Raw genomic sequence first — 16,059 nt, forward strand, 5'->3', positions numbered from 1 at the left:
AGTGAACATGGGAGTACATAGTTTTTTGAGGAACCTCCATACTATTTTCCATAACGGCTGCACCAATTTATATTCCCATCAACAGTGCAGTGTTTTTTATTTTTCCCTTGGATTCCATATGTAAATGAGATCATACAGTATTTGTTCTTTCTCTGAGTCTTCACTTCACATAAAGCCCTCAAGGTCCATCCATGTTATCACAAATGGCAGGATTTCCATCTTTTTAAGGACTAAATAATATTCCACTATATATATATACCTCACAACTTCCTTATCCATTTATCTGTGAATGGGCACTTAGGTTGTTTCCATTTAAATTTTATTATTAGCAAAAAATACTGCCAATTGTTTTCCTTGAAGTGCCATGTTCACATCATTCATTTATAAGGAAAATGTCTGCCCAATATTAAAATTAGAACAGCCTTAGTTTGTCTGTCAATCATTTAAGTAAAAATAGTGTTTCAAGAAAGGGTAATTTGCTTGTAACTCAAACAACTGCACAAGTGCTCTTCCTCCAGATAACCACTGTACTTCTTTATTATCTAACACAAGTGCTTTATGTATACTCCAAACTTGTCATGCAGAATATTAAAAAAGACAGGTAATCAATGTTCCAGATTTAATAAAACTAATAATCTGTACTGCTTTTCAAGCACATTTTAAAAAGAAAATGGCATTTAAAAAAACTGCAAGGCTGAGAAGAAAAAAATTGCATGGCAGTGAGGAATAATACCACGACTACTTGTACAGTTTGGTGCCACTGCTTGATTGGTGCTAAGGCCCAGCAGTGCTACCCAACATTGCTTACGTATCACCAATGCAAATGCAAACAGAGAGAAAAAGGCGAATAATATCTTAGCATTATTATGAAAGTTTTTTCAACTTGCAGACCCTCTGTACAGGTCTCAAGGGCCCCAGGGGTCCACATACCAAACCTTGACAAACTCTCCTAAATAAATCCTAAATACACCCATAGAAGAATTTTTTTCAATCATTGCTGTTTTATTTTTTGACCGAACCTGAGTTTTTGGTTAAAAGGTATTAAATCCCTTTACACATCTACTTATAAATTGTTTGGTTTCATTTATGTGATCTTAAGATGTTTAATGCTTCCTTGTATTTGATACAGTAATACTTCCACGTGATATAAAATTTAAACAGTACAAAAGGGCATTCTGTGAAGAGTAAGTCTCTTTCTTATCCCAGACCCCAGTATTCCTCTCTGGAAGCAACCACTGCCAATACATTTTGGAGACTACCTTGTTAACACATATAGATCCACTTCATTTACTTTTAAAGGCCTATGACATATATTGTCAAAATACCCTCTAGGAAGGCTGTAGCAGTTTACCTCTGTAACCAGCAATATGAAAATGTCTATTCACTCATACTTTTTCCAAAAGAGATACCATTTTAAAAAATGAATTTGTCTTATTAATTTATATTTCTTTGAATTCTAATTACACTAAACAATTTTTCATTTTCTTAGTGGGCATTTTTTTTTTCTTCCTATTTTTGTGAACTACCTCTTTGTGTCTTTGCCCATTTTTCTACTGGAGTACCCATCTTTTTGTTAATAATTTGGAAGAGTTTTTATGATAAGGATAGTAATCCTTTGACTACTAAATGTTAATATTTTTGCCCAGTTAATGTTTTATTTTTACTAAAATGTGACTATGTATCACATAATGTCACAGCTGGTACAGGGTTTAAGAGCATCAGATCAGACCAATACTTTCAATTTACAGATGAGGAAGCTGATGCAAAGCAGTGAAGTGACTTGCCCAGGGCTGGAAGTTAGTGAAAAGGCTTAGATTAAGATCCAGAGTTTCTGACTCTTTCCTGGATGGATGCAAGGATGACATACCTGGATTCAAATGGGTCCTGCTTCTCCAGAGGTCTTACTCTTTTCTTCGTCACTGCCAATTTAGTCAAGTCCACGTACTTTGTCTCTCCATTGCTGTAAGTGAACTCAAGAACACTATTCCATTCCCCTTGTACTCTGCATACAACAGTGTTGGTGATGTTGTGCTTTACTTCACCTGTAACCCTAGAAGCAGGCAGAAAAAAAAAAGATATGCTCTAATAAGTAATATTGCTTATTTCTTAGGAATTCTGAAACCCAGAATGTACTTTGTGAATTCTGTTTAAATTAGGTACACATATCACTTCAATTTGTCAGCGCCGAAGTCAGTTACAATTACAAGTCAATTTGTCAGTTACAAAGTCTTTGTAAATCCCTGATAGTTCCCTAGATAATTTTTTCAAATAACAACAATTTAATTTGAGAAAGAATACTAGGAATCAAACTGGAGACTTAGTTACCATAAATGATCACAAAGTGTGGTATTTTAAATGCTTGCTACAAACAACCATTATAATATTAAAACGAAGTAGGAATATGAAAAATATTAACATTTCTTTTTTATTACAGTATAAAAATGTTGCAACACTACAGTCTATTCAACTTTTTTTCAAGCTAGTCCTATTTAAAAGTTTAGAGTCCCTATATTTTAAATTCTGGATATACAGATTCTGTATAAAACCACATAAGCTTAATTTTAAATTAAATATAGAAACCAGACAAATCAGTAAGAGGTAGAAAAAAATAAAAGATACATTAAACATTTGTTAATTCTCTTGACAAACAGAGCACTGGTATACAAAGATTATCACTATCTACACAAAACTCAGAGAACTCAAGCACTAATGTTGTTGAAAGTTTAATGAAGAGTTATCTGGCTGGATTATCAACAGACAGACAGGATGCAGCTCAAATGAAGGTTGGAATAGAAACAGGTCTAATTATTTTTAATGAAGTACTTTATGTTCACTGTCGGACACAAACAACAGGGTCAGATTCGACAGAGGTTCAGAACACAAAGAATAGTGGGCAAATGTTAGGTTCTGGTCAGTGTACCAGGGATTATGGTTCATCTGGATTCAAAAGAGAATCCAGGGACTTCCCTGGTAGTCCAGTGGGTAAGACTCTACGCTCTCAATGCAGGGGACCCAGGTTCGATATTTGGTCAGGGAACCAGATCCCATATGCATGCCGCAACTAAGAAGTCCGCATGCCGCAACTAAAACCAGGCTCAGCCAAAATATAAATGAATGAATGAATATTAAAAAAAAGGGGGAGAATCCAAAGCACCAAAGCCCAGGTTCAGGTGACAGCTCAGGAACCACAAGTAGCATCTGTCAGATATAAGCCAAGGGCCTGGGAACCAGAAGGTTGTAGTTGAATTTAGGGAGCCCATAGTTTTTAAGCAGGAGAATTGAATGGTCTACAAATTCAGAGCTCAAGGCAGAGGTGTAGTAGCCAAAAAGCAAATGAGCCAGATCTTAGAGATCAAGGTGTACGAGGGTTTGGAATCCAAGAGCAGACCAAACATCCAAAATTAAACGTTAGGCATAATTGTAGCTCACTGGACACAAAGAACACCATGACTACAAGTTTGCTTGATTACAGCAGGAGTGGGAACTCTAGGTTATACGGTTATACCTCAAAGCGTTTGAACTTAAATAACTACACTGCTAAGGGTTTTTGCCTGACTGAATGTTTTTTGTGACATCCATGTTTCCTCTCTGATCCCACTTGCCAACATTGTTTCCTTCCTTGAAAATTTATCTGTAACCAAACACGATATGAAGAGATGACACTGAACACTTACCTCTTCCATCTTCCAACCACATATACCCAGAACTATATTCTGCGAACTGAGGAATAATAATCCGTTTCTCACTTGATCTTTCTTTTATTGCCACAATCTCTCAAGTTATCATTATTTCCTTCACAAGCCTTTCCACTTAAAAAGTAACAAGCCCTAGGTCCCTGTTCATGCGTGCTGGGTTACACGGGGTCTTTGCTGCTTAGTGCAGCTACACAGAAAAAGCATCGTGACAAGAACTGGGGCAGGGAACAAGAACTGCACATGCTAGAGGCAGGCCATGAGGAACTTGCAAAAGGAGCATAAGGAGGAAGAAGGGCCTCGCCTCATTTTGCTTATAACAATTCTTCTTAACAGTCTAATGCAGGGTTGGCGAACTTCTATAAAGGACCAGAAAGTAAGTATCTTAGGATTCACGGGCCAAGTTGTCTGTGTCACAACTTGACTCTCTCACTGTAGCAGGAAAGCAATCACAGACAATATGTAAATGAATATCTAAATATCTAAAGCATATAAATCTAGGTCTTGTATCAAATAATGATATGGGATACGCTGCCTTTAAAATACTTACCAAAGAGTTAAATTTTAAGTTGCCATCCTACTCATCTCTAAAGTGAGGATAACTGATAACCGATAAGGCATTTACTCTCTCACTTTCTAAGAACAACATCAAGTTGACTTTTTTTTTTTCATATTTACTTATTTATTTGGCTGTGCAAAATAAGTCTTAGTTGCAGCACGCAGGATCTTTGTTGCCGCGTACAGGATCTTCGTTTCAACATGCAGGATCTAGTTCCCTGACCAGGGATCGAACCTGGGCCCCCTGCATTGGGAGCGTGGAGTCTATCCACTGGACCACCAGGGAAGTCCCCAAGTTGACTTTTTAGATTATCTAGACCCTGTCTCTATAGCTATTTAGAATACCAGAAAATCATTGGATATATTAACTTGGCTTCACATAGAAAAATTTTATTTAAAGATTGAAAGTTAAGACTTCAGCTTTGGGTTTTATTGATGTACATGTAAGAAATACCACATGAAGGGAATTACATCTTATGCAGAACTAAAGACGACATTTTTCTATTATGTTACTCAATGCCACTACATAAGAATACTTGATACAAATCCCTTCAAAATTTAATACCAGGAAAGTAGTTTGTCTCTCCTGAAAAAAGTGATAGGCGTCCTTTATCAGACAATAAGAAGTATGTTGAGCATCATATTGCTCTTTTTACTTTAGCAGAAGAGTATTTTCGGGTACAATAATTACCTAATCCCAGGTTCACAGCATTATTGTCCTTTTCCATCACTATGGTTACTATAATAACAGACTTTATTTTTTAAATTTTATTTATTTATTTATTTATGGCTGTGTTGGGTCTTCGTTTCTGTGCGAGGGCCTTCTCTAGTTGCGGCAAGTGGGGGCCACTCTTCATCGCGGTGCGCGGGCCCCTCACTATTGGCCTCTCTTGTTGCGGAGCACAGGCTCCAGACGCGCAGGCTCAGCACAGACTTTATTTTTAATTGTCTATTATACATGAGTTTTTCCTAAAAGCCTTATAAATGCTTTCCAAAGATAGGGTCCTGCATTCTAATATTAGACTAAAACCTTAGGCAGAGATCGTCTTTTTACTTTTCCATATCTTCAGTGTGCAGAAAAGTATGCCACTTAGCAGTTAGTTAACATAAATCTTAATGGCATTATACTGCTACATATATTTAAAAAATCACCATCCTAAAGTGAATGTGGAAAATGGGATCAGGAGATGGACAAGGGCATGAGGAATAGTTAACTAGGCCTGTTTGGTTCCATCAGAGAGAGTTGTGGAAAATGAGGGAGTAAGGAAAGACAAGTGGAAGATAATATATTTATATCAAATGCAGACAGCAGATAATGTGTCTGCTTGATTGCAGGCAGCAGTAGAAAAACTAGGCTATGTCTGAGGAGGGAGGCATGGTTATTAATAAAGACATGAAAGAGAGTCTTAGTTAAAATATTCTATAAAATTGAAGAAGAAAAGATATCAAAATAGAGAAGTATGTTTCAAATATGAATCTTTTAAACGAGAAATTAGGTAAAACCATTGGTCTTAAGGGAAATCAGAGTGGAAAAAATGAGGAAACTTTGGGGGCAACCAAAAGTGTACTTCCAAGTAACAAAAAGATCCAATACTTGTGGCCTTGTGGATAGGTAAAAAAGTATGAAGGGAGAAAAGAAGCCAATTTAAATAAGAAATTCAAAGAAATAAGATGGCAAATATAATGACTGATCACTAACAAACCAAGGATATCTATCTAAAATTATTAGGAGTCTTAAAAAAGTCAAAGTATGAAAACCAAGAGAAAATTTCTATGCAGGATATTTGCAGCAAGGAACCATCTAAATGTCATGGCAATGGTAAGATTTGGGGGATGAATTCTGATTCTCTAAATTAAGGTAGTCCTGGCAATATGATAAATTATAGCTTATATTTATCATTATAATTTAAGGCAAGATAAAGCACTGGTTCAGGACAAAAGTTTGGATATTTTGCATTTGACAAAAAAATTAACCTGAGCTCAAAACTATAATCTGAGTTTTTATAAAGGGACATTTGAAACATGATCAAGACTAAAAAATTAATCAGAATAGCTATCATATAGTTGAGCTGTTACAAAAGAAGAAAATTCTGAACATGCAAGTGAGGTAACATTATGTGTACTAGATATGAAACTGAAGTGTTAACTGAAAATTATCAGAAAATTCATATGTAGAAATACAAATGAACATATGTAGGAAAGCCTTTAACAGCCTCTTATTTCCTTCTCGGTAGCAGAGATTTAATAATGGAAAGGAACCCGCTGAATCATAATAAATATGGGAAAGTTCCCACTCATGGCTCAACATGTGATAACGCATATGGATAGAATAAATATGGGAAATCCTTAAAAGGGATTTTATCTCTTAATCAACCCAAGAAAGTTCACAGAGGAGAGGAACCTTATGATGAATAATAATGATTTCAAAAAGTCCACAGTCGTGGACTTCCCTGGTGGCCCAGTGTGTAAGACTCTACGTTCCCAATGCAGAGGGCCAGGGAACTAGATCCCACATGCATGCTGCAACTAAGAGTTTGCATGCCACAACTAAGAGTCTGCATGACGCAATGAAGATCCCACATGCTGCAACTAAGACCCGGAGCAGCCAAATAAATAAATAAATAAATATATATATATATATTAAAAAAAAGATGTGATATATAGCTTAAAAAAACAGAATATTACTCAGCCATAAAAAGGAATGAAATATTGCCATTTGCAACAACATGGATGGACCTAGAGAATATTATGCTTAGTGAAGTAAATCAGATAGAGAAAGACAAATATCATATGATATCACTTATATGTGGAATCTAAGAAATAATACAAATGAATATATATGCAAAACAGAAACAAGACTCACAGATATAGAAAAAAAACTTGTAGTTAACAAAAGGGAGAAGGAAGGGGGGGAGGGGCAAATTAGGGGTATGGGATTAACAAACTATTGATACTACATATAAAATAGATAAGCAACAAAGATATATTATATAGCACAGGGAATTATACCCATTATCTTGTAATAATCTATAATGGAATATAATCTGCAAAAATACTGAATTATTATGGTATATACCTGAAACACAATATTGTAAATCAAATATACTTCAATTAAAAAAAAGAAAAGAAATTCATCAATATCATTGTCAATAAAAAGTGCTGGACTTGGAAAATTTATCACTGTAGTTGTGTCCCCTAAGCATTTGACTCAATTATATACTTTGAAGAATGGTTTCACCAATGCGGGAATGTTACAGGGATATAGATTTCAACTTTAACTTCATATAAATAAGGGGAGTCTGAAAATGGAATAGGCTGCCTCATGCATTATGAGTTCTGTACTAATAATACTGTACCAACACAATGAACAAATCCGTTATCGGGTATGATGCAAAAGGATTTAGACACCTAGCAAATGTTGGTGTAGTGACTTCTAAAGTTCCTTCTAATTGTAAAGTTTGAATCCTGTGATCACTATGGTGAGAGGAGTAAGTAGAAGCACATATAACAAAGTGTGAACCATATTAAAACCTTCTCTAAGGATAAAAGATGACTATTCTGACAATCTCCAGTGATTCTGTTTGGGTGATCTGTAATTTTTTTTTAATTCTCTGCTTCAGTGTTTTTGAAATCTGTGTTTTTTAAGGCCCATTCAGTGCCTGGGAGCCAATAAATCTTTCTTTCCACTTCTAAGATCGTTGAGTACCAGCTGTCCGGTGAAGAAGTAAAATAGCTATATGCACTGAAAGTCTCATACGTCACTGAAGAGAGTGCATTTTGGTAAAACCATGTAAGAAAACTGTTTGGCAGTAATAAAGTTAAAGTTTCGTTCCCTACAGCCCAGCAATTCCACTCCTAGGTATCTACCAAACAGAAATTCATACATACATTCACAATGTTCTAGCAGCACTATTTGAAATGGCCCCAAATCAACTTCTATACTTTTGTATGTATGTTATTCTTCAATAAAAGCTTTGTAGAAAAAGAAAACTCGGCTTCCCTGGTGGCGAAGTGGTTGAGAATCCGCCTGCCAATGCAGGGGACATGGGTTCGAGCCCTGGTCTGGGAAGATCCCACATGCCGCAGAGCGGCTAGGCCCGTGAGCCACAACTACTGAGCCTGCGCGTCTGGAGCCTGTGCTCCGCAATGGGAGAGCCCGCGACAGTGAGAGGCCTGCGCACCGCGATGAAGAGTGGCCCCCGCTCGCCGGAACTGGAGAAAGCCCTCACACAGAAACGAAGACCCAACACAGTCAAAAATAAATAAATAAATAAATTTATTAAAAAAAAAAAAAAAGAAAAAGAAAACTATTCCTACTTCAGGACAGTCAGAATAGACATCAAAAGCTTAAGGAAAGAGGATCCTTTTGAGGATCCTATTAGAAAACTTGTCTTCATGTAGTTGGGTGATCTGGACGAGTGCTGAAAAGACCAACAAACCACTAAAGGGGTATAATAACTGGCCGATTCCTAGATGGAATTAGAACAAAGCCACATTCAATACTGGTGCCTAAAGATATTGGCTTCCATCATTGTGCTTCTTGAACTACTTCTTATGATTAGATGTATTTTCATCCTAACTTGTAGCCATACTACCTCTACTGAGGTCTGGATCCAAGTCTGAATCCCTTTAAAAGCAGAAATTGGGCCAGAAGCTACATATCCATTTGTTAGGAGTTCTAGTTTACAAGAGAAGATAGGTCTGTCACTATTTTTAAAACCAGATCGTGATTTCCAGAATGCCTTCAAAGATCAAATATATTAAACAAAAAATAAACATGAATAAAAATCCAATCCCATTTCACATAAAACAAAGCAGAAAAAGAATAAGGAGTTATAATACAAGATCAAACTGATAGAATAAGAGCCAGGTATCACTAAAATATTCTTACCGGTGCAGTTTGCCACCATAAAATGGCTTAGTATGAAAAGTGATGCTGGCTGAATACCCAGTTTTTGCACAGTTGACATTGACTTTGCCACCCAGTTCTACCCAAGGAACAGTTAAAATTGACCGGGCATATGCACAAGGTAGAGAAAACGTATACTCTTCTCCATGCTCTAGTAGACTGAGGATTCCTGAATGTGAAAACATAAAAGTGGTTAATAACTTAAAAAAAAAAAAAAGACAGCTATGAAAAATCCATATTAAGTTTTTCTCCTGCTTGGTAAATGAACATCATAATTTTGCTTAATTTTCTTTTAGCTTTGGATGAAATTGGCTTCATTTACAATTGTATTTGACAACAGTTCCTGGTAATAGTAAATCGAGGTTACTTTCATTATGACTTTATTATCCCTTTGGGGTTCATGGGACCAGAAAATGTTGCAGTGGAAACTGTTTAAGAGTTCTCTCTAATGCTCTTAAAAGTAAAATAAAACCTTAAGTCAGAATTTAAGTCTATGCTATACTGTATCATCATAAGATCTGATCGTTAGTTAGTACTAATAACTTTTTAAGCAGTTTCTGGAATAACTAAATATCTAACATTATAGAGTCATAGACCTTAATCTCAGATGGTATGATGGGGGGCGGGGGGGCAGGGGGGATAAGGTGTTCTTCATTCTATTCTATGCATATTAAGAAAGAAAAAAAGTAATTTTATGATATAAACTAAGGTCCTCATAATAATTTTGTTTACCAAATTCCGAAGTATTTAAGGTGAAGCTACAAGAGTTAGAAGTGGTAGTTTTCAAATAAATATTATTCTAATGGGGCTTGTTCCATATTAAGTGATGCTATAAAGATGGTTTTAAAAAACATATAAAAAAGGGAATTAAAAAAAAAGGGGAATTACATAAATGAATAATCAATCTATCCTAGATAATTAAGAGACATTAAGCAGACCTGAGCTACATTACTAACCTAAGTTCATTACCTAGTTCACCATAAAAACAAATACCGAACTGGATGTGTACTACTAGTCTGAACTATGATGGCATGTCTCTCTTAATGAATGCTCGTTAACTACTGTGTTCTTAATGTTCACAAATAAGGGCAAAAATTATGATAAATATTTTAATATAGTCTATTTTTACGATAAACAAACAGACAGACTGAGATTCTAAAGTAGTCCACTTTACATAAAGCAACGCCAACTATTAATTTGTATTGCCCTTAACAGTTTTCACAATGGGCAACAATTAATATTGAGCCATTTGAAAAGGAACATGGCTCTGTATGTGATATATTTATATATAATGGGAGCTGTCAGAAGACATACATAACATACTTGGTTATATTTCAAGTATTTAATAATAACTGTTGATTAATTCTAAGTTGGAAAGGATATCATGTACTTTTCTAGAAACATTTGGCCTTATAAACTAGATTCATGATCTTTGATTTCTAGGAATACAGTTAACATAAGTAATATTCACTATGGAATTTAACGTCTAAGAAATATATAATCAGTTTCTACTGAATGGGAAAATGAGACTAGTTAGGATAACTGAGATTCAAAGTATTCTAAAATCTCATTTATTTGATAATTAAACAGAATTTTCCCCTACTTTTCAATAAAAACATGGCTGCTGACAGAAGCAAAATAAACTGTCATAAGTTCCATTCTCTGATTTAATTTACTTTCTATTGAGAGTGTCAATAGCAATTTAATTTAAAAAAGGCAAATCCATGAATATATAACTAGCAAATCAAAAAATAACTATCATATACATCCTTCTCAATTAATGCATGGTTAAGATATTAATGCTTTTCCTCATTTCTTGAGGTATTTCCTTTCTTGGAGCGGGAGAGGATACTATCACCAGATACTCTCTGTTTCATGAACTGGTAAGAGTAACTGTCCTCAGGGAGAGTGTGTCAAAGAATGAGGGTTTAAATCCGACTATGCCTTAACTTCTACGATCCTGGACACATCCCATCACCTCTAGGCTTCAGGTTTTTCATCTCTAAAGTAAGTAAACTGATTTTTGAAGAGCCTAGGGTTAATGTGATGCAGCTTATAACTGGAGATAGCAAACTATTTTTTTAACTAATAAAATATCTTCTAATGTTATAAAAGTTTTGATTAGTTTGAAACATTTGGAAATTGGTAAGACTCACAGCACAACAGGAGTTAAAGATGAGGAAAGCTTAAAAAGGGGATAATATATTTTCTTCAAGGCTAAAATAACACAATTTCAAAATGTTAGGGTCATAAGCTTAATTATGCCATGCTTATACTGTAAGTTTATATTTAGAACAAATTTTCCTATGCACGAGAGTGTTCCTTAACATTAAAATGGCAGACCATTATATTTTCATTAACTCTGCAATGATTTCTGTGGAGATTTTTTTGTTGTTGTTAATTTGTTTTTTCGATTCTTAGCCAAAAAATATAGTATTTCCTTAAATTGTTTTTTCATAAGCATTTGCTGGAGTAGATATAAAGTTTGGCAATATATTTTAAAATATTCTATGAATATCTCCTTTGAAATACAAAAGATGTAGATATAGATTAACCTAGAAAATATTTCTTGAGTGCTGTTTATAATAACAAAAACACGTTTTAAAGCATTATCAATAACTTGGGAAAATGAATATTCAGTACAAAAAAGGAGGACAAAAAACTACATAGAGAGAATCCTAATTTTATAAAACTAAAAGTATGAACATATACACACATAGAAAAAATACAAAATACTAGCTAAATTTATCTATCTCTAGATGAAGGGATTAGAGATACTTGTATTTTCTCCTTGATAGTTTTCTAAGTTTTCTATAATAAAAATAATTTACATTTAAAATCAGAAAAAAAAGTAAAAAAACAGAATTTATATTTGTTGATAGATACACCCCCTCCCCCCGCCATCAGTATTCTGAAACATACTAGGAATTGGGAAAAAAAGTAGTACACATAGCAGTTCAAATTTATAACTAATATTTCTCTAGCTTCCCCAAATTTAAGGTTATAGTTTAATATTAAAAATCGGAGAATAATTTTTCTACTTACCTTCCCCAACCATTGTCACACCTATCGACATGCCTAAGAATTTGCTCTTAGTCCAGACGTGCACATTTACACACATCTTCCTCTCGGCACATTCTGCATAAAATCCTGAGACTGGAGGATGATGGGAAACCTGCTCAGCAACAAATCTGACCGTGTAACAGTCTGATCCCACCTGGCTCAAAGCCTCCTCTGACGGAGGAGCATGATTTGTGACAGCCTGGGTGGAAGAGCTGCTAATGACACTGGATGCTACCTCGCGTTTTGGCATCCTCCAGGAACAGTGAAACGTTTCTCCAATGATAGGATTGTATGGTTTCTTAGCAATGGCTCCCTTACGGCCTTCATGAAATGAGGTAAGGTAGTATTCAACAAAACGAATCATTCTGTCCTCAGCTGTAGCTCCATTAGAGATGGCTATAAACAGGTCTGGATGAGACATAAAGTCTGCATACATTTCCAACAGGGAACGCTTCTCTAGGATAAATGTAGGCAGCACCACCTAAAACAACAACAACAACAACAAATCAACCAGAGAGAGCAATACAAAAAAACAGTAATTAGTATCTTCAGAGAATTGAGGGGCTGCTCTTTGTTGCGGTACGCAGGCTTCTCATTGCGGTGGCTTCTCTTGTGGTGGAGCATGGACTCTAGGCATGTGGGCTTCAGTAGTTGTGGCACGTGTGCTCAGCAGTTGTGGCTCACAGGCTCTAGAGCGCAGGCTCAGTAGTTGCGGCACACGGGCTTTGTTGCTCCGTGGCATGTGGGATCTTCCTGGACCAGGGATCAAACCTGTGTCCCCTGCATTAACAGGGGGATTCTTAACCACTGCATCACCAGGGAAGTCCCTATAATATTACTTTTAAAAGAACAAAATAATGGGGAAAATGGCTATTACTTATTCACAACATGCAGGCCAGGACCACGGTTACCTTCTTGGTTGCTGTAGTCCCAGCACCTAGCACAGTGTCTGGAATATAAGAGGGGCTTGATAAACATCTGTTGTATCAGTGTCATTGTTAGACAGGAGGTATATGCGACTGCAGTTTAGTCACCAGGTTCTTTAATGTTGCTCAAAAAGTACCATTCTTTTAAATGTTATATGGCTGTTCATAATTTGTGATCAGTTAATGCTAATGATTTTATATATAAATACAATATATATGTATTTCTTCAATTAACAATGCACAAATGTGGGGAAATGATATTAAATTCATTATTCATGTCAAGAGAGACTTTACCATCTGGATTATTATCACAGAACATTCTTTTCAAATGTTCTTATGCCTCATAAACCCCAACATTGTTCTTATGCCTTACAAACCTAAATCTACTAAGGGACAGCAAATACCATAATAACCAAATAAACTCCTTACCTGACTGCTCATTTTAACCTATTTTACAACTAATAGTCTTTTCTGAACCACTAATATAAAAAATATTTCTAGAATAAAAATGATACCCAGTTGAATACTAAGGTTAGATGAAAGATGAATGTTTAAATGGGTTTCTTTATTCCTAAAATGTTTGCTTCTTAGTAGGCTATTAATTCAATCAATTTACTTAAAAACCCTCCTATAATTACTATAAGTCTAAGTAAAGAAAGAAATGTGTTTTTGATTTTGAAATGCTTCAAAGTGAATGCTAAAGGCAAAATGCTTTCTATATTTAAGTTGCACTTTCAGGTGAGTAACTCACTGGAATCAAACAACCTTTTAATTTACACTTCCACTACCTTCAAAAACCTCAATTTGAAATACACCTCGTGAAGTCAATTTTGAAATCCCACACTAATGCAAAGTAGTGTCAACAGTAACTCAAAGTATGTAATTCCACAGTAGTAAATGTTTGACATACATAGGTTTTGAACCTTACTGGCTTTTTAAATCAACATCATGGATTAATTGTTAAAACAAATTAAGGCACACTAAATTAGATAAACTGGGAATGGAGAAGATGGGCCTAAAATTAAAAACTACAGATCAGTGCTTCTCAAACTTTAATGTACATATTACTGAAATGAAGATTCTGGTTCTCTAACTTTGAGATTGGGGGCTGAGATTATGCGTTTCTAACAAGTTCTCAGGTGATGGTGATGCTACTGATCTTCAGACCACACTTGTTTTCTCCTCTCAGTTTTATTAAGGCATAATGGACAAATAAAACTGTAAGATATTTAAAGTGTACACTGTAGTGATTTGATATACACATATACAGTGAAAGGACTCTATCAAATTAATTCAGGCCACACTTTTAAAGTAGCAAGGCTGTAGACCAGGGGTTTGCAAACTATGGCCTTTGGGCCAAATCTGGCATCCTGTTTGTGTAAATAAACTTTTGTTGAAATACATCCATGCCCATCCAACATATTATCTATGGCTGCTTTCACACTACAAAGGCTGAGTTGAGTACTGCTGATCCTTAAACAATACGGGTTTGAATTGCAGGTCCACTTATACATGGATTTTTTTCCAATAAATATACAAAAATATACATGTAGAACATCATGTGCAAGACTTGTATTGAAGTGGATAGTCTATTCTTACACAGGCTTAAGGTGAGTAATATGTAATATAAAATGAATAATATGTTAGTTTTCTTACTGTTTTATAACCTCGCTTTCAAACAATTACATTAAAGTACCGTACCTCTCTCACAATGAGAGAAAAACTGTGTATTATCACAGGTATGTGGGTTTTTTTTTTAAATGTAACAATGTTTCCAATATTGTTTCATGAATATGACTGCAATACTGTATGTCATAAAAATTTTATAACAATTCATTCATTAGTGTATAGGCTAGGCTACCATGAAGCTGATTACACTAGGCTACCGTAAAGCAATCATATTGCTGCTTCTTCATTATCAATGCATGAATCATTATATCTGTAAATAAATATAAATTTTTTTCACATTATCTTTTCATTTTTGATGTCTAGTATATACTAGCAATACATATACATAGAAACAAAATTTGCATTAATTGAGTGTTTATGTTATTGGTAAGGCTTCCAGTCAACAACAGATTATTAGTAGTTAAGTTTTGGGGGAGTCAAAAATTATATGCGGATTTTCAACTACATGGGGGGTTGGCGCCCCTAACCCCTACATTGTTCAAGAGTCAAGTATAGTTCCAACAGAGATCTATGTCCACATAGCTAAAAATATCTACTATCTGGTCCTTTACAGAAAATGTTTGCTGATCTCTGTTATAGATTAATACCCAAAATGCACTATCCAAAATGGGAAGTAAGAATAAAGTAGAAGTATCAATGACTTTAATGGTCTTGTGGGATTATATCTTTTTCTTTAGATTTTCCAATTCTGTATCCCAATGGACCCCTTTTATTTTGTACAGGAACAAGACTATAGGTCTTTATTTGTCATGTGACTTAATGCTGCACAAAAAACCTATCACATTTTTTATGAAAATAAATGCTGATCAAGAGACTAAGAAACCAACTCATAAAGATTAAAAAGCCCTGACATTAACAATCATAGGTATAGTCCTAATCTAATGATCTCCTTAGACTGTTTATCCCATTACTTACTCTTGTTAAGTCCATGCCCAGCTTGAGCTGTGATAAGAGATGTAGGATAACACTGCGTTGCTCTTCCACAGCTCCCAGGTCATCCTCCTTGTTGTCACAAGTATCCTCCACCTCATCATCTGCATTTATTTCTTCAGGTTCCTTGATGCAAAATAAAGCAAAAGTCTATTGTTACTAGTGCTTATTAATATCCATTAAGAATAAAAGTATAAACAGCAGATGAAGATATTTATATTGGGCCTAAATGAATCTGAGAACAGACAAAAATCTTCCTGAAAATACAACTTCCATCACTTGGCCATGGAAC

At 35.1% G+C, this 16,059-nt stretch overlaps 1 protein-coding gene across 4 annotated transcripts in view; it reads right to left on the reverse strand.

The window, feature by feature from the left end:
- Nucleotides 1-16,059, reverse strand: part of OSBPL11 (oxysterol binding protein like 11) — a 106,761-nt gene that overhangs the window by 34,066 nt on the left and 56,636 nt on the right. For all 4 annotated transcript variants that reach the window (XR_014244749.1, XR_014244750.1, XM_082392328.1 and 1 more), the window contains exons 8-11: nucleotides 15,753-15,893; nucleotides 12,205-12,703; nucleotides 9,142-9,328; nucleotides 1,868-2,050 (exon numbers count right to left, since the gene is read on the reverse strand). Coding sequence is in view for 2 of the 4 variants with exons in the window: in XM_082392328.1 (XP_082248454.1) it covers nucleotides 1,868-2,050; nucleotides 9,142-9,328; nucleotides 12,205-12,703; nucleotides 15,753-15,893 (1,010 nt within the window). In the remaining 2 variants the exon portion in view is untranslated. The remainder of the gene's footprint in view (nucleotides 1-1,867; nucleotides 2,051-9,141; nucleotides 9,329-12,204; nucleotides 12,704-15,752; nucleotides 15,894-16,059) is intronic.

Source organism: Balaenoptera borealis (genome assembly GCF_965194805.1).
Source record: "Balaenoptera borealis genome assembly, chromosome: 5".
Classification (NCBI taxonomy): Eukaryota; Metazoa; Chordata; class Mammalia; order Artiodactyla; family Balaenopteridae; genus Balaenoptera; species Balaenoptera borealis.